Source organism: Neovison vison, chromosome 1, assembly GCF_020171115.1.
Source record: "Neovison vison isolate M4711 chromosome 1, ASM_NN_V1, whole genome shotgun sequence".
Classification (NCBI taxonomy): Eukaryota; Metazoa; Chordata; class Mammalia; order Carnivora; family Mustelidae; genus Neogale; species Neogale vison.
The window spans coordinates 74,820,607-74,839,946 of NC_058091.1; the positions used below are offsets into that span (position 1 = coordinate 74,820,607).

Here is a 19,340-nt window from a genome sequence, read left to right on the forward strand (position 1 = left end):
CACATTTGGACTATCCTACACTATTTGACATTGAGCTAAGCCATCTGTGACAGTGGTTGTCTCCGGGGCAGAGAGCTGGGCAGCTGAGGGACCCACTGGGAGGGAAAGGCAGGGGGAGAAGGAAACTTTTCACTGGGTATATACCCTTTTGAACTGCTTTGAATTTTAAACCATGCAAATTTATTGCTTATTCACAAAATTTAAATTAAAATTTTTAAAAAGGACTTTAGAACTTTATAGAGGAAGCATGAAAAAGATGGCTGTAGAACTTTATGGGCGGAAACATGAACACTTAAAGAAAATGGTTAAGACATGAAAAGAAACAATGCGCACTAAAGGAGAAAACTTTTCAATTCCTTTAAAATTGATTACATCCCCTTGCCCTACCTCCCCACCATTTTCCACCTCACTAGTGTGTCTCCCAGAGAACAATATATTGAAGGGGTATAGTCTTGTTTTTGTTTGACAATTTTGGTTGTTTTTTTTTTTTTTTAAGTAACAGAGATGGGGACTCAAAATAAGTATGATTTTTGCATAATTCAACAAAAATTAGCTTAATCAAAGACTATGCGTAGCTTTTCAACGTAAGAAACACACCTTGTATCTTGGAGTCCACAGTAGTGGGTCTGTTTCAGACATGCAGGAAATGTTGAAGGAGAGACAAGAAGGGAATGATAGAGGCGGAGCGTCAGAGAGAAGACAAACAAGGCCTGTAGGCGTTCCATCCTTCCCTCCCTCTCATTCTCTTTACTGATGTGTTTTTTAAAGGTCATCAGAATACTGTGAATCAAGGTTGCCTGTGTGGCTCAGTCCTTTAAGCCTCCAACTCCTGGTTTATGTTTATGCTCACTTCTGATCTCCGTGTCCTGACATCAAGCACCATGTCGGGCTCTGAGCTCAGCAGGGAGTCTGGTTGACAGTCTCTTCTTGTCACTCCCTCAGGGGGGCATGCTCTCTCTCTCTCTCAAATAATAAATAAAATCTTAAAAAAAAAAAAAAAGTTGATGCTCTTGGTACTTCAAGGACATGTGAACGGGTGGTACAGGCAGTCTGAGCAACTCTCCTTCAGGGAACACTCCCGGTCTCAGAAGAACAATGGACCCCAGTGCAAAATTCTGAAACAAGCAACAGGGTTTGAATCGTTTTTTTAATATATGACAGATTCTTTGAGGTTGATCAGTAAAATATCCTTTATGTATATTGCTTGGATTTCAAAATCATGACACTTCAGCAGCTCATTTGTCTTGTGGTAGAGAAGCAGCTCCTGGAGACAGGGCTTGTGTTTGTCCTTGGAAATAAGGACAAACACGAGTTGGCAATCCACACTCTGTATTTTCGTCAGCTTGCTTTTCTGCAGGCCTATACCGTCAGCACTGTGTGAGGAGGGAAATCAATAAAAATCATCTCTCTCATTGCAGGAGGCCAACTGGCGACTGTTTCCTGGCTCTGGAACAAATATCTGTCAGTCAGGGTCAGGGAGGTTTCTGTTGCATTCATCCGGGAAATCTCTTATACAGTGTAATGGCAAACTCAAAAGGCTTTGAGATGAGAAAACTAACACTCAGGCAGCACTAAGGATGTGGCTCACCCAACTCAGTCATTAGCTGAGATCCAGAACCAAGCCGGAAAAACACACCCTAGAGCGACAGCAAAGCTACAAACCTCATCACCACAGGCCCCCTTTCTCAAGCAAGTCAAGCACTTCAGCCACAGGGCGCCATTTTGTCAGAAGCTAAAACTTCCTGAGGATGTCCTCCAAAGGGATGGACACCATGGAGAGGGAGAGTCTCCTATGTTCAAATCCAGACTCTACAGCAGGGCACAGAAGTCCTTTGTGATCTGGCCCTCATTTCCTCTTCAGCTTCGTTTCTTCTCCTCATCCAATACCTTGAGCTGTAGGCAAGTGAACTACTTGAACTGTATCTAAATGTGCTTTTCCAGATGCTTCCCTGTGCCTGGAACACCCTCCTTCCCTCCCCATCTGACCTCATCTGGCAATTTCCACTCCTTCCTCAGGAGTGGACTTATGTGTCATCCTCTCTCAGAAGTCTTCCTTCACCCAATTCTCTCCCATGCTTATGTTTTAAATGTAGATTTTATGGTTATTCAGGTATGGTGAGACCCATGGTCTGAAGACAATCGGCTCCAAAAAGATAGTTTGGTCCCTGAAGTTCACAGAAGTAGAAGGCATGCCCCGCTATGCAGGCAGGACCACACAGGGTTAGTCAGAAGACAAAGGGGAGTGGAGAAAAAAGGTGGGCAGGAGCCTTTACTGGAGTCTTAAGGAAAGGATGGGCAAGGCTGAGTAAGTTGGCTAGTTTGAATAGTTTCAGTGGGCCCTGGGGTATAGAGACAGGCCCTAGTCTCTAGCTGCCTGGTACCTGTCTCTGGGGTGATTAGGACAGTGAAATTGTGGCCCAGAGTAGAAGGCAGGAAGGAGGAGAGAGTATCTGGACTGTCTGATTTGCATCTGGCACCCAGGCACAGAGTCCCTTACGACCTCTAAGCATTGGCTGGCCCCAGGAGGACACCCATCCAGGGTCGGCAAGGCCCCCAAACTCAAAATATCAGAAACACATGATTCATACATCCTCCACTGTTAGAAGTGATTAAGTTCCTCTTATAGCCACCCTGGGCTTCTCCTCTGAAAAGACTGGCCTCTATTTTAATTAACTCCTTACCTCTTTGTTTGCCAGCACCCCCCAGCCCCTGGATTTACAAGCTGAGGACAAGGACTGTGTCTTTTTCATTGTTGAGAATGGCAATGCAGTACACAGAGATCAATATGACAGGTTCCAGAGTCCAGCCCTTCGCTCTGAGGCACTAGGTGAGATCTCCTGCCGCGGAAGGCTCCGGGACCACTCACAGCTGATGGAAAGGTGACATGTCTTCCCCCCAGAAACCTTATTCATTACATAGTACTTTGCCTTCTTCTTTCCTTAGGAACCCACTTAGTGTCATGAAAGTTCTTCTCTTTGGGTTCAAAAATACCAGACTGAAGGCAAAATGAAGTTCTGTTGTTTTCAGGTTCTGTTTCTCTGAAACTAAGTGAAAACAAGCTAACAAAGGCAAAGGCAAAAAATAACTTTTCATTCATTTTTATTTATTTCTCCAACAGATAAGACTGTTTGTAGAATTAAATGTCAAGGGACCTTATGACATTTCCTGGCAGGATTTCTGTGTGAAGCTTTCAACCAGTCAGTTTAGTCCAAATTAGTAGGAGCTTCAGAAAAGGCTTTTGGTGGGTCCACAGCTGGAAAGAGGTTTTGTCATGAACTCTGCCAAATGCATAAGGACATATAAAAAGGGGCAGGGGGAAATTGGGATTTTTGGCTCAACATTTTTTAATAAATGAAAAAAACAAACAAAACCCCCAATTTAATTAAAATTTTCCCCATATTCTGGCCTACCCTGTAATTTTTATATCGCTGCCCAAAAGCTATTATGTAGTTACTTAAATAAGAGAAAGGAAAGAGAAGTATTTTTAATTTTAAAGGATAAGGATAAGAAAAAACTCTTGAATTCTTCTTTTTCCATATCCTGAGTCCAAACGGTAGTAGCCTGGCTATTTCTTTAGCAGGTTTTTTCTTAGCGGCAACTAGTAATAGCTTGTCAGTTTCTTTAAGTCCTAACTTCATGACGTAACACGCTAACTTACACAAGAATGGAGTACATCCCGCCCTCCAGTTTGGGCAGAAGTACATCTCCCCTAAGCCAGTCCTGTTCTCTAGAGCTTCAAGTAACACAACAGAGTAACTTCATCTTATTAGTAATTTGAGTAGAAATTTCTTATAATAAACTTGGAATTGCCTGATCCAGTCTCATGAGCATTGGGTCCTGCCAATTCTCTTTGCTAAACACACATACCATGCCGAGGGAGGAAATGCAACACAATGAACTTTGGAGCTCTACAGTAGATCTTAACTCAAGTGCTTTTTTTGTCCCATGCAGGGATCTGATGCTCCTCATATGTGCCATCGCCATCTGGCTTTGGTCTTGCATCGTCAAGAGCCTGCCCGGCAACTCTACAGGCCTGTTCAATAGGGTCCTCACGTTTAGGATAGCCAAACCTAAACACATCCTCTTTCCACCATCTTCTGTCCCAGTGTGTATCATGCCGTCCACTGAGTCATCCAGCTGGAACCCTGGACATCATCCCTTACTCCTCATCCCTGTACCCAATCAATTACCGGGACCTGCTCATTTCACCTTCTCTCCAACCAACCCTTACTACCTTCGCTCTAGGTGTGATCTTCACACCTCTAACGTGGATGTCCACATCAGTATCCTGACTAGCATTCCAGCTTCTAAGTCTATCTCCCACCATTCCAAACCACTAGCGCCCAAGTGAGAGTCAGACCAAACCTGATCCTACTGCGCATTCTCACTGAAAATAACTGAGGTAATTCCCTGTCCTCCCTCACCGTGGCGGGAGGGAGAGAGAAATCAGACATCCTCCTGCTGCATTTTCCAGCCTTGCCTGGCTGGTTCCCAGTTCACATTTCTGTGATTCTGAACTTCATGAAGCTTCCCTAGACAGCACGCTATGCCTTGGCATCAACCCATCAGCAGGCGGGCCTTACAACACACACAACAAGAAAAGTAGAGTAAGGCACAGGGAACAGAGGTTACCACTAAAATAAAATAGAAAATTTGGAGTTTTTAAAAAACCATTTTCTGGGATCCAGAGGAAAATATAAAGAAGAAGAGTAAGGGCAATGAATCAGCTAGAATTTTTATTTTCTTGCCTTGACCAGGAAGAGTCCTTTTGGACGAGGTCGCCATCGCTCCCTCTTTGGTGTTGGTTGTGCAGAGTTTGCGCTGCCTGAGACTCCAGTCAGTGATCACCAGTTGTCTCTGAGTCTGAAACCTACCAGCTAAGACGTTGGTGTCTGACAAAGGACGAAACACGGCACTACTCTGAGCCAACTTTGGAGCAATGTACTGAGCCTTTCTGAGAAGGCTTGGTAAAGGACTGCCAGAGAAAACACAGAACAAATAGAGCAAATTTCCGAAGCTCAAAAATTCCAGATGCCTGTGGATGGTAGGGAGCATGGAAAGTCTATCAAATACTTTGACTATCAGCCCATGGTTGAGTGGCTTTTGCAGTAAAAGGTATAATACCATTGTCATACCAAATGGTCCAAAAAGCTAAACACTTGACACAGATTACTTTCAAGGGCTGAAGTAGTGTGGCTGGAGTCACCTGATTGGACTGGAACAGCAACACGTAACCTGAGAAAGTGTCAACAGCAGTGACGCACAACCAATAGCTCTCTGAGTGGGGCAGAGACCTGAAGAATTCAGTCTGCCAGGAGCGTGCTGGACAACACCCCATGCCGTGTGGTCTCCTCAGCCACAAGGCAACCAGGTCGACTTTTGGCAGGAGTCACAAGTCTGGCAACAAATGGTAGCTCTGCCTCAGAAATACAGTACTTGGTTTGTCCTATGTACAGTGGCAGATGTGTTGCGGTGTTTGAGACAATGACGGGTCCAGGCAACAGGGAGAGCGATTTGGCTAATGCCAGCTCAACTGTTTTATTCTGGTTGGTCTCATCAGAGAATGACCCAGACCATTCTCTCAGCAGGCACAATCTGTGTCCACTAGTTGTAGCCCCTAAAGAAGGTGCCTTTAATCTGCAAATCTCTAGTTTTCCAAGTGACAGACCAAACCAGAGGTCATTAGTAGTCAATAAAAATATACCAAGGCTCAGCAAGGAGGGTACCAGCTGGAGCTATGAGAATAGCTTTGTGTTCTGCCCACTGACCCCACCAACCAGCTCCATCTCCATTTCTGATATGTGGCACTGAGATGAGACAGCCATAGCAGCAGCCCTTGGAAGACCACTGGGCCAATCCAATAGTTAAAGAGGCAGATCTGAAGCAATCTCCTAAATGCAACAACTAAATGTATTTTTAAACCCCTGAAATGTAAACTTTATGAATCAAGGACGCCACTGAGTCAGTGCCTTTGTCTTGGGCAATGGTATGAGAGATGAAGTTTTCTCCAAAGAGCTGTCACCTTTTCATGTTAATCCAGGTTGCCAATGGGGCAAAGCCCGCTGCACTTTTTTTTTTTTTTAAGATTTTATTTATTTTTACTTGACAGATAGAGATCACAAGTAGGCAGAGAGGCAGGCAGAGAGAGAGGGAGGAGGAAGTAGGCTCCCCGCTGAGCAGAGAGCCCAATGCGGGGCTCGATCCCAGAACCCTAGGATCATGACCTGAGCTAAGGCAGAGGCTTTAACCCCCTGAGCCACCCAGGCGCCCCAGCCGGCTGCACTTTTGAATAAGCCAGTTCCATCTGACAAACGAGGCTCGTTGGGTCCTTCTCACCTGATAGTTATGAGTCTGTTTCATCTCCGCCACAATGGAAACACAGGTCGGATGGCTCCGGTATTCAATTTTGGCAAAAGCACAGTAGTTTTCTAACAGTTTTTAGAGAAGAGGGAATGGGCAGAGGAGGGGGAGACACTGTCTTTCAATGGTGCCCATATATCCTCAGAAAGGCAGTCTAGGGTACAGGGTGTCAGTACCTCCTTGGATATACAGAAATGCAAGATAGCTATGGAGAACGGTTTCCCCATAGGTGTAAGTTGTAGCAAAATAAAATAATGCAAAAAAAGAAAGTTTTGATGTTTGTGCTGGCAGCACTCAGACTGGTGCCAGCCATATTCCAGCCATAATTTACAAATAAATAAATAAACACTTAAGGAGCTTCCACAGATTTCTATAGCTTACCAATACTGGTTTTGACCATCGCAATCCACTTCACAAACTCACAACACACTAGATAAAATATATGTACAATCCATCAAAACTCAACTGAAGCACCATTTAGAGTTTTCCATTCTAATTTTCTCCACGGCCTTTTATTTTTTTTTTTAAATTTGACTAATTTCACACATAAGCCCAGCTAATCTTCACTGCTGGATGTTAGACAAAATAGAGTTCTTCCAATAAGCCCTCAGGAGAGAGTCAGGAAGGCTTGATTAAAGGAGAGATTTTAAAGGCGTAGAGGTCAAAGCAGATTCCTTTTTAGGCAGTTCAGTTTGGCATCCTTGCAATATTATCTTAGTAAGAACATTCAAATTCTAGGACAAAAATATACTGAATACATCCTAATATCCCGAGAAATAAGGCTAGCAGCTACAGAAAGCAAGACTGGCTTATCTTAACATTCATCTATTAAGCTCCATTTTGTTCCATGACCCAGGCTTCTTAAGAAACTGCCATGACAATTTAGCCTCCATCCCCCTAAGAGCCTGTCTTCAATGGCTTATGAAGGAAGGGATAAGAGCCAAATTCCAGGTTGGTCTCAGTTATGTCTAAATGTCAATTTGCTTATCCCACACAGTGAAACATATGAACATCCTGAGGCAGGCCTCTGTTAAGGAAATAGGGTCAGGTTCCCTCGTAAGCTTTTTCACCCCAAAGGATAGACAGGAATGTGCTGTCTCTATGATTCTATGGCTAGATAGAATCACAGATATGTTTATCATTCCATTACAATTCTTTACACTCTAGACCTTATGTTCTCAAACCACTCTGTTTTAGAGACGATCTCAGTGTTTTAGTAAAGTACAAACATCATCAGTCTAGTGTTATTGTGTCCGTGTGTATGTTCTGGATTAAGGCACTTTTTTTTGTTTGGATTACAAACCACATTACTTGATAAATATCTGAGAAAAATGGGAGTGGATGAGTTGGAAATAAAAGTAGACTTCACTTATTCTATGAATACAATCCTTCTAAGAAAAAAGATTCTTAACAAGTGTTTAGTTTTCTAAATAACTTTATAATGGAGCAAAACCATGCTCTTGTAAAAAGAGCCAAAGTCCTTACTCTGGTATAATTTATCCCCTTTTGGTCAAACAGGAAAATCAACAATGAGGTCATCAATTTTCTCAGCAACACCCACCTCCATTTCCACCCCTATACTCCATTAATGAATTTATTTACTTACGCCCTGCTTTAGCTACAAAGAATTTTTTTCCTAATAGAACCATTAACATCAGCTTATTTCCACTGTGCTTTTTTTTAGGGAGACTAAAATGGTATAGAAAGATCATTCCCCCCAAAATGTTACATTCAATTTCCAACATACAAACATATTTAATTCCGTATTTCTTTGGATTATCAATACCCGATAATACTTCCAGCATAGGATGTCAGCAGTTCCCCTAACTCAAAACAACTGAGGCCTTTGATTCAAGAGCCAGATTTGCTTATATTGGCATCTAGATAATACAACCTTAATATCTAATTTCCTGATGCTAGAAAAAAAAGTCAAGCCCCTGCTCCTTTAATTTAATTATAAGAGTATAAAACATATTACCTCAAAAGCTGTTTCTAAGTCTCAAACTTCTAAAGCACATTTTTCATCCAATAATATAAACACATTCACTACAATGCATCTGGTATGTTAACTCATACTCGACTGTCCCAACAAACTTCTACTTGTAATCACCACTTTTCTTAAATATGAAGGGAATCTCAAATTTTGAGTGAGTTTTGTCCATAAGGAAATAGTGGTAATACTGACTTACCTCCCAGAATTTAAAGAGTTTGAAATGTTTTATTGCTCAATCTTTGTATTTAAAGAATATTAGTCATAAGGAAGTTAGTGGTGAGCTGGCCAAAACCCGGGTCACCATGGGTGGGAAGTGGCGAGAAACTTGTAGCAGATTTTAATTTTGTTTTTTCTTTTTTTAATCTGCTGGCCACTCTGGCTAAAAACACCAAAGACCATCCACTCCACCATTTCCTCCCAGCTATCCCAGCAAAAACAAATCCCCACCAGAATGGATGAAACACCACCAAGGTACCCATCTGGATTTTATGGATATTTAATATGTGCCAGAAACAAAATGATAGATTTTGTCATGTTATGTACATGAAATAGGCCAGCCAACAGACCACCTAGGGTTCACACACAGATTCCACTATAAATTCATACTACAGGACTATCCAAAATGTAGGCACTTTACTAGGGGATATTCTCCTAGTAAGTGCATAAGGAGCACGCATACAACCAAAACACTCCTGGAAATGATCTGCTATAACTTACAAAGAAAGTAATAAGATCCTGATGCCAGAAAATAGTCTCTTTTTTTTTAGAATAAGAGTTGAGACCTCTGCTTTAAAATCAAAATTGGTTGAAAGTGATCAGGTTTCTTTTTCACTTCTAAGTACCAACTTCAAAATACTAACACACATTCACACTCTGAGTCTACCTACTGATATTTCGAGGAGACTGAATTTGATGATAAAGATGAGGAAGAATGGAAACTCAGAAGACCTCAGTTGGTAGTAAGAAGAAATAATTTGAAATGTTTTTTTTAATATTAGACAATTTTTAAGGACAAAGTGATTAAAGTAATATAACTTTTCCAGAACTATTTGGACTAATTTTTGTGATAAGCAAAAACAAAAACAAAAACAAAAAAGGACAAGGTTATAAAATCTCATATGCTAAATTCAGTCAGCTACAGAGTTGCAAATTCACCCTCCATATAACCTCAAAAAAATTTAAGTAAGATAGTTTATAAACAGAAATACTGAAAATATATTATCCTTGAATACTTTTAGATTTTCCCCAGTGTACCAAAAAATCACCCAGAATCCTAAACAAAACAATCACTGAAACGTTTGAGATCTGCTGCTGAGATGCAGGGTTGCAGGACAAGAAAAGAACTATGCAGATGGCCTCCTCTCTCTCTCTCTCTCTGCTTGGGCAGGTCTTTTGGAGGTCCTAAGCCATGCAGATTCAAATTGGGAGCCCATAAAAGTCAGCAGTTACACTAAAATAATAATAATAATAGCATAAATAAAAATAGGCTATGGTTAGAAGGAGAGATCCGTTTACTGCTACCCTGCTGAGATACATTTGACCACCAAGAACAGGAAAGCTATTAGCATCCTGATTTAATGGGTAGAGTGGTTTTCAAACAAGATATTTTCATGATGGACACAATGTAGACTCAGCAAAGTTTCTCCTTCAAGAAAAATATAGCTTCTATTTCAAAGAGCTCTGATTAGGCCTAATACCATTAGGGAACCATCAAGGACTTGTGTTGTTGTTTCTGCTCTTTAACTATCGGTTACTCTCTAAACCAAAAATTGTGGGTAGTTAATTTGACCGAGGTCTAGGAATGCAGGAGCAAGTCCAAGGTATAGACGAGCTTCAGATGTGGACAGGCTTCAAGGAGTTGGGGAGCTTTTCAGGTCGCCAGGTCCTAGCCTTTCTCCTCCTAACCATCATCACTGTCATTACATACTAGCCTGGAATTCATTAAAAAAAAAAAAAAAAAAAATCTTTTCCTTTATCACCTTCCCCCAAAAAATAGTGAATACAACACAATTTTAGGAATCCTCAATAAGCTTTATTAGTGGCACTGTAAATCAATTACAATCAGAAACCAAATAAACAAACCCACTGATGAATAAATTCTTAATCATGGTTAGTTAATTGCTTATAACATATTCGGCAGGTATCTGTTTAAGAAGTCAACAAAATCAGCTCTCCTTGCAAATTAATTATCAAAAATATAACTGTTTTCAATTTCCATAATACTTGAAAATACAAATATAAATTAAATAAGGTTCCAAAGACCACATACAACAAAATAATCTATAAAACAAAGCTAATTGTAAGAGAATTGTTCAATTTACTTTGTAGCTTTTATTTTGTTATATAAAATTATTTAAAAGAGTATATGTTATCTGTATCATACATGGACGTTCACATCCAGATGTCTTTCCTGTTAAATCCTTACTCTTCCCATTGTCAAAATCTTAATTTTCACTGTTGGCTAAATTTCTCTTCCTTGGCAATTCTTTTTGTAACGCCACTGAAATATTTCTCACGGAAGGAATTATGACCTTGGTATAGGAGAAAGTGATCGCTTAACAGATGTGAATACTCGTCCCGGTTCTGGTTGGTTAGAAAATATAGAAAACAAAGATGTTTGAGTTATTTCTTTGCTTAGCTGGAAACCAATGCAGTTATTACTTTAAGCAAAATCTCCCCTCTCTGGGGCATGTTTGTTTTTCTTTATTATCTGAATTAGAAATACACCACTGCTCTGTATCTGTATCAAGCTTGCATATCCAAAAGTGTTTTCATCTGCTTCATCTTGTGTGATCCACGCAACAATTCTCTGCACAGAGAGACCACATAGTTTTTGCTGGAAAAACAGAGATCCAGAGAGGGCCAAAGAGAACCACCACGGGCAACACAAGTCGAAACAATCACGAGCATCTTCAGATTCACGGTTTAGCACAAACTGAAATCAACTGTGACTATAAGAATCATCACACCAGGAAGCTTCTACTCCAAAGATATCTAACAATAATTTTCTATGATGTCATACAGAGAAATAAAACTATATGGAGGTATATCCATATTTAGTCCACGAAATAAACTAGTCCTGGCAACTTTAACCACAGTAGATGAAGAGGCTAAACAAGTGATTTCCATACTTTAAGATGTCAAGAGACAGGGAAGGACTGGGGCTCAGACTGATGTTTAGGCACTGGAAATACAAACCTGGGGTAGAATGCTCTACTTCATCCTAGGAAACTGAGGGCTAATGAGCTTCTCATCCAATTTCACTATGCCATCTCAAACTGTGAAAAAATCTAATCAGAAATAAAATCTCAAAATCTCACTTCCTATGTACTTCTGTAAATTCAGATTCTACTGCATGTAAATTGATGTGATTTTGAGAACAAATGTAAAGACACAATTAGAAAATACAAAGCCTAATTTTTTATATCTAGGTTTCAGTATCAAAATGGTACCTATAAATATATCTGGAATACAACAATCTTCAAAATATTTTTACATTTTTCCTTATTCCCATATGAGATGAGTATCTTTATCTTTCTCCTCATATCTAACATTCAATAAAAGCCCAGGTGTAGCAAAATTACATCGGCTGATTTGTTTTTTCAGAAATGATTTTGCCACAGATATTAAAAAACAAACAAACAAATCACACAAAACCCAAAATTATTAAACCTGCCCAGATTTCCGGATTCATTACAAAAAAAGAAAAAAAGGCCTTCCCTGTGGCACCGTTCTGCCATTCCGTGTTGCATGCAGCCTGTGTTCCATTTCACTTATCCACAGGATTCTACTTTCCTCTCCTAAGAATTTTGTTGGTTCATCTCTCTTGTTCTCTCTGCTATGAAGGCTTCATTCTCTTGTGAGTTTCCTTATTATCTTTTTCATGGTCTCAGGAAGAACATAGGACAACCTGTGTTGTCACCCCCACCACCTTGGACTGGAACCCCTTTCCCATACGCCTGCTGTGTCTAGTAGCTCCCCATTTGATCAGTACCTCAGCCAGCTCAGTACAGGAATTAGTGAAAAGAAAAATACTACCCTAGAAATTGTAAGAAATAACACCATCCATTTTCTCTGCACAAGGAAAAAAAACTACCAGGCCTGAGGCACTTATGACCCAAAAGCAGGTACAAGGCTACTTATGTACCAGGCATTGTTCCAAGCGCTTTATATACAATGACTCATTCAATCCTTACAATGACAGTATAAGAACAGCCTACAGTTGTCTCCACTTTACAGATGAGGAAACTTGAGGCATAGAAAGGTTAACTAGCTTGCCCACAGTCACACAGCTCTTGAGTTAAAAAGCCAAGGTATAAATACATCTCTAGAGACTGAGCTCTTAACCTGCATGCTGTATTGCTTCTAACAATCACGTCATTAAAAAAGTAAACCATGAGAATAAAGGTAAAGTATCAAATTTTTAAAATACCACTTAAATTTTATGACACTAAGTATATTCGTGTCACTAATATACTTATATATACTTTATACACTAACTATAAATTCCTGCAAGCACATGAAAACATGCCAATTGTTACTAACTTCAGGCTACATAATTTCTAAAAGATAAAAGATAAATCTTATCTGATCAACCTGTAGGTATACACGATTAAGGAATTTACTATGGGCCAAAAACAATACAAACGTTTTATATAAACCCATCAGCTCTCAGAGAGAAGTACACTACTACTAGCATCCCCCACAGATGAGGAAGTAAAGAATACAGGCCCAAGAGAGCACAGCTGGTAAGTGATAAGGATTTAAACATACATCTACTTGACCCCTGATACCATACTCTTAACTGCAACATAATGAGGATTTCTCCAACAGAGCTAACTTTTTCCTCAACTCAAGGAGTATCTCTGGGGATCCAGATGATAAACTAAGCCTTTGACAGCTGAGCTGCCTACCCACGAAGCAACAGAACTGGATCGGAAGTTTTACCAACTTAGTGCTAGCAACTAAGAGGATTACTTCAGTGAAACAAGAGGATAATTTCAAAACAAAAATTTTTATACGAAGAGAACATCTAGGGAGCCACAAGGATGCCTGAGGGATACCATAATCCTATGAGTGTCATCGATTTCAGAAGAAGATTCTAGTCTGGTCCACGTCTCAGAACTGTTCAAGGACAGCAGCAATATAGAACAATCCAGCATTTAACCTTGGCTTGCATGTTTCAACTTTCATCAAAAGTCTGACTCAAAAGAGTCAGCTGAAAGGAAGGGATATGCCATCATCCGCTCCTCCAAGTATTCTAAATTTTATCCCTGTATCAAATAAGATCTCCAGAAAATGTGTCCACTTCCTGACCTACGTTAGCATCATCCTGGCAGAAATGTCACTTGGTTACACTTCAGAGCTCCATCCAGATGCCAACATCTCTCCGGCTGCTTGACTTCTCCTCACAGCTCCGTGCGTCATTCTCCACCTGGGCACTGAAATCAGAAGCCTGGGTCAAATTCCTCTTCATTTTCCTCTCACATTGAGTCAGACCTCGAATCTTCCATTCTGCATCCTAAATGTCTCAAATCCACTTCTCTCGCCCACAGTGTCAGTAAGGAGTTTCAGCTTCATTGTATCTTCCTGCCTTTTTCCCCTAAACGGCCGGTTGCCATGACTTCAGCGGCTCCCTCTCCAGTCTATTTTCCTTACTGAGACCAAACTCAACTTGTTCAAACACAAACGTAATATGTCAGTATTTCTGGCTAAAATCCAAATGGGTTCAAACTCCCCCCAATTCTGAGGCTTTCCCCTCACTGTCTGGGATGAGTCAACTGCACCATCGGTCTGCTGAATAGCCTCTCCATTTCCTCTGCCACACCGGAGGAATCAGGCAGTGAGGTCCTTCCCAGGTCTGCCTTCTGGCTTCTCTCCTCCCTGTGACACCTCCAAGCCACACACGATCACCTCTCTGCTGAAATGCACTGGAGACTACTTCAGGGAATGTTCTAGAGCTGCAGTGGTGAAGACGAGAAGATAGATTCCAACACGCAGGCTTAGAGTAAGACATTTGAGGATGGGCTGGAGACTGAGGCTCAGTTGCTAGTGGGTCTAGACCACGTACACTGCCAATTACACAGCTCACCCGGGGAAGCAAAAGTACAAGACAAAAGCTGAAACACAACGGGAGACAGGCTTCCCCACAGACCAAAGAGATAGCTTAACAAAATAGCTTGTCTTTGACCTAAAGGACATAAACATGACAAACTGGTGATAAAAAGCAGAGAATATGGACGATCAGAGTAAGAGAACAGAAATGAACAGTAGGAGCCTGGAAAACCCAAAAGGAGTAATTATGATCTATGCTAATTAATGGCTATCAAGAAAACGTACTACCGGGGCACCTGGGTGGCTCAGCTGGTTAAGTGTCTGTCTTCGGCTCAGATCATGATCCTGGGATCCTGGGATCAAGCCCTGTGCCAGGCTCCCTGCTCAGTGGGGAGTCTGCTTCTCCCGCTCCCTCTGCCCTTCAACCCTGCTCAAGCTCTATTACTTTTTCAAATAAATAAAATCTTTCAACAAAAGAAAAGGAAAACATTATACTACATATGGCATATTTATTTGAGTAGTTTAGATCTCAAGACTTCCTCAGAATAGAGTAAAAGCAAAATAAGCCCCTACCAGACCATATATTCAGTGGTACAGGGACCTAGAGGCAGAGAAATACATGCTCCTGGAAAAAGTTAGGAAAGGCAATAACCTTAGAGATGCAACCTCTGGGAGGAAAAAAAAATTCCTATTTTATCTCTCCGGGAGTACAGAATAATCAGTGTGAGGTATGTGTTTGGGTCCAATGCTGGAATGCCTTCTTCTGAAAGGCTGATCATGAAATAAGATATTCATAACAAAAACTCCTGAAAAACCCAAAAACTCCAAATCTCTTGTGCAGTCAGAGATATGGCAAGAGCCGCTCCATTACCTAGTAGCATTAAGTCTTGCTTCAAGGTAAGAGAGACACCCCAGGAATGTCAGCTACCACTTTCATCTAAGTGGAAACATCATAGTTCATAAAATGTTCCACATGAAACATTCGGTAGTTCCTACAGTCTATCACATATTATCATATACATGTCATACATGTCAATACCACACACCTGTGAACAATACACATTTAAAATATATCCTTTCCACATGAAATCTACTATTTGCAACTGTTCAGAATTTAGGCTACCTTGATGCTGAAGAAAATAGCAAGCTTGATTGGTTTTTTTCTTTTTTCTTTGATTCTATCTTCAGTTTATCAGGGCTCACACTTGAGATGATGATATTCAACTCTACATATTTTTCATCGCCTTTTTATGACTCCTCTCTATTCACATTCCCAGCCCATCTCAACCAAGAATATCTGCAGATTTTTTTTTCAACTCCGTATCTTGAAGACCAAAGTGCTAACTAAAAGGAGAAGAGTATCCTCAAGCAACACAACCCTTGATGTCCTTCATACGTCAAGCTCAAGCTTGCCCCTGCTGGTCTTTGACTGCTGGTCTCCCTAACACTTCCAAATCTCTCTAACACTATCAGTCTTTGTATCATCTATGTATCCTAAAACCTGAGTTCCGCCAGTTATTAGTAAGCAAGAAAATACTTCATGGAAAATAAAAACACACAAAGACTTAAGAAATGCCCAGAGAGAAAACTATGGCAGTGCATGATCACAGACTATCCTTCCCAAATTTCAAAACTACCAGTTAAATTTTGGAGCATGTTAGTAGTTAAGGAGTTACGATTAAAATATTAAAATTATCAATTACACTGTTTCTTAGACACTTAGCATCTAAAAAATTTTATTGCTGAGGTATAGTGGATACAGTGTTATATTAGTTTCAGGTGAACAACATAGTGATTCAACAATTTTGTACATTACTCAATGCTCACCACAGTGTTTATCACCATCAGTCACCACATATGACAATATTATTGACTATACTCCCTATACTGCACATGTCTTCATTTCCATCACCTATTTTATAATTGGAAGTCTGTATCTCTTAATCCCCTCATACCCTCATACCCACTTTCCCTCTGGTAACCACCAGCTTGTTTCTGTATTTAAGAGTCAGTTTGGGGGCACTTAGGTGGCTCAGTCACTAAGCGTCTGCCTTTGGCTTGGGTCATGACCTCAGGGTCCTGAGACTGAGCCCCACATTGGGCAAGATTCTTGCTCAGCGGGGAGCCTGCTTCTCCCTCTCCCACTCCCCCTGCTTATGTTCCCTCTCTCTTTGTCTCTCTGTCAAGTAAATAAATAAAAATCTTAAAAAAAAAAAAAGAGTCCATGTGTTCATTTGCTTTTTAGATTCCACAGCTAAGTGAAATCATATAGTGTTTGCCTTTCTCTGTCTGATTTCACTTAGCATTATACCCTCTAAGTCCATCCATACTGTCATAAATGGCAAAATCCCATATTTTTATGGCTACATAGTATTTCATTGTACATATACACCAGATCTTCTTTATTCATTCGTCAATTGATGAATTCCTGGATTGCTTCTGTGCCTTGGCTACTGTAAATAATGCTGCAATAAACAGAGGGGTGTGTGTATCTTTTTGAATTCATGTCTTTAATCTCTTTGGGTAAATACCCAGTAGTGGAATTACTGGATCATATGGTATGTGAGGAAAATCACTGTTTTCCATACTGTTTTCCACAGTACTTGCTCCAATTTACATTACCACCATCAGTGCTTGAGGGTTCTTGTTTCTCCACATCCTTGTCAACATCTGCTATTTCTTGTCATTTTGATACTAGTCATTCTGACTGGTGTGAGGTGACATCTCATTGTGATTTTGATTTGTATTGCCCTGATGATGAGTGATATTGAGCATCTTTCCATATGTCTGTTGGACATCTGCATGTCTTTGGAAAAATGTCTATTGAGGTCCTCTGTCCATTTTTTAATTAGGTTGCTTTTTTTCTGGTGTTCAGCTTCATAAATTCTTTATCTATTTGAGATATCAACACCTTACCAAATATATTGTTTTTTTATAACACTTTCTGGAGGAAAATCTGTACTAGCCTCGGATGGCTATATAATGGAATCATTCTGCTTTCAAACCTATCACTTAATATTGCAAGATAAACAGCATAAATTTGACGAGAAATAACAAGTTCTGATTCAAGAAAACAATTTATATTTACAACTGTTTTACAAAAGTCAATTATTTTCTGCATCTTTTCCTAGAAGATCATTATGTAAATTTTGCAGATAAGGAAATGGAAACTGAACCAGTCTAAGTTGTCTGTTACAGATCACACAGTCAGTAGGTAGCATTTGCAGAATTGTGGCCTAGATCAGACTTTGAAACCCATGCTTTTTCCATCAAACTTATTTTTTTAGTAGAAATTATATCAAAACAATAGTTAAAGAGTTAACTTCCCACATGATAGATTAGTGGGTCATTCAAAGTGGAGTTTGACAGTTAGAGGACATTCCTCATGGTACAGCAACATTATGGTAGCATGTATTTCTGATCTAAGCTTTTAGACAAAACCCCTTTAACCACTGTCCCACCCAGCCAATTTCCTGCCCTATCAGTACTGCTAATTCTAAACATAAACCACTCGAGGAATTTTAACACAATTGCCAAAGAAACCTTACAATTGGTAGTGTACTTTTATGTGCATACTGCCCTCTGCTGGCTGAAGTAGATAAATCATTCCTTAAGGTATTTCTTTTTTCTTTTTTTTTTTTTTTTTCCTTAAGGTATTTCTTGATGTGGGTTAATGATCATTAAAGGACAGTTGACGGTACATCTGACCGTCAGTCCCTCCCTGTTTTTGAGTCCTGCCTGCTGTAAACATCTAGAGTCACAGAGCACCAGCATGACCACGATGGCCATCTTTCATCAGGAAACATTAGCATTTATTCACACCATTTTATTTTTTAAAGGATGATGTGGAAATATACAAATAAAAATCCACCTTGGTAACTCTAAAGTATATCACTGTCCTCCATGTCCAACCTAGAACTGCAAATTATCCTCTAATCAAAGAAAGAAAAAGTACATAAACTAGACCTTGTTCAAGTTAATCCTTATTCAAGTTAATTAGGACTCTAATTTTTACAATTCTACAAAGAGTAAGGAACAAAAAAGACATTAAAAGGAAAGTACTTCAGCCACTTATAATTTAATAATTTTTAATCTCAATGGGAATAAATGCTCATGAAAAGAAACAATATTGTATGTTTTGCAGTAACATTTGAGGCGGATACTTTAAATGGATATAATGATACCCTGAATTATACTGTGAGAATAGACACATGAAAGAGTGTTTCTCAAACTGGGCATCATAAATCACTGACTTTAAAGGAACTGAAGATTCTTCATTGAGAAATCCACTTAGGTAAAACTATCCTTCTGATTACTGCTTTCTCCCAGAAACCTGCCATTCTTTGCTATCATCTCCTCCTTAAACTGAAAGAAGGTGTTATGATTTTCCACAATATGGTGAATTCGACTCCTTTTTTGGCTTACTTCTCATTAGAAATGAGGCCTAGGTATTGAGGGACTCAAACGTTTTCTAACACTGATTTTTGAAGAGCGATGTCAGGTAATGACAAAATTCTGTGTACTTTCAAACAGAAAACTTTGAGCGCTAACTATCCATTCCTACTCTTCCTTCAAATAGATTATTTAAATATTATTGAATTTGGCTGGTTTTAATTCCAGAGGACCTCAAATAACCCCTGGACAGTTACTAGCCATTCCGTTAGTATTTGTTAAACTGGGTAAAACTGTCAAGATCTGTGAATTCACAGGGCTTATATGCAAGTGGAAGACAGACATTTAAGAATATATACCCAAACATATACTTAGCATTACTAACTGTGACTAAACACTGGAAAGAAAGGGTTACCATAAGAATATGAGACAGCTAGCTAGATGGTGTAAAGAGTATGGACAAAAAAGACTTCCCTAAGAACTAGTATCTACCTGAGAACTAAAAAAGAAATTAAACTTATAGAAAGAGAAGGGAAGAAAA

General features: G+C 39.8%; 1 protein-coding gene across 1 annotated transcript in view; it reads right to left on the bottom strand.

The window, feature by feature from the left end:
• Positions 1–10,363: 10,363 nt before the first annotated feature.
• TRMT11 (tRNA methyltransferase 11 homolog) overlaps positions 10,364–19,340 on the bottom strand; it is a 65,494-nt gene continuing 56,517 nt past the window's right edge. The window contains 1 exon segment of the mRNA XM_044249397.1: positions 10,364–10,936. Coding sequence (XP_044105332.1) covers positions 10,805–10,936 — 132 coding nt within the window. The 3' untranslated portion in view covers positions 10,364–10,804.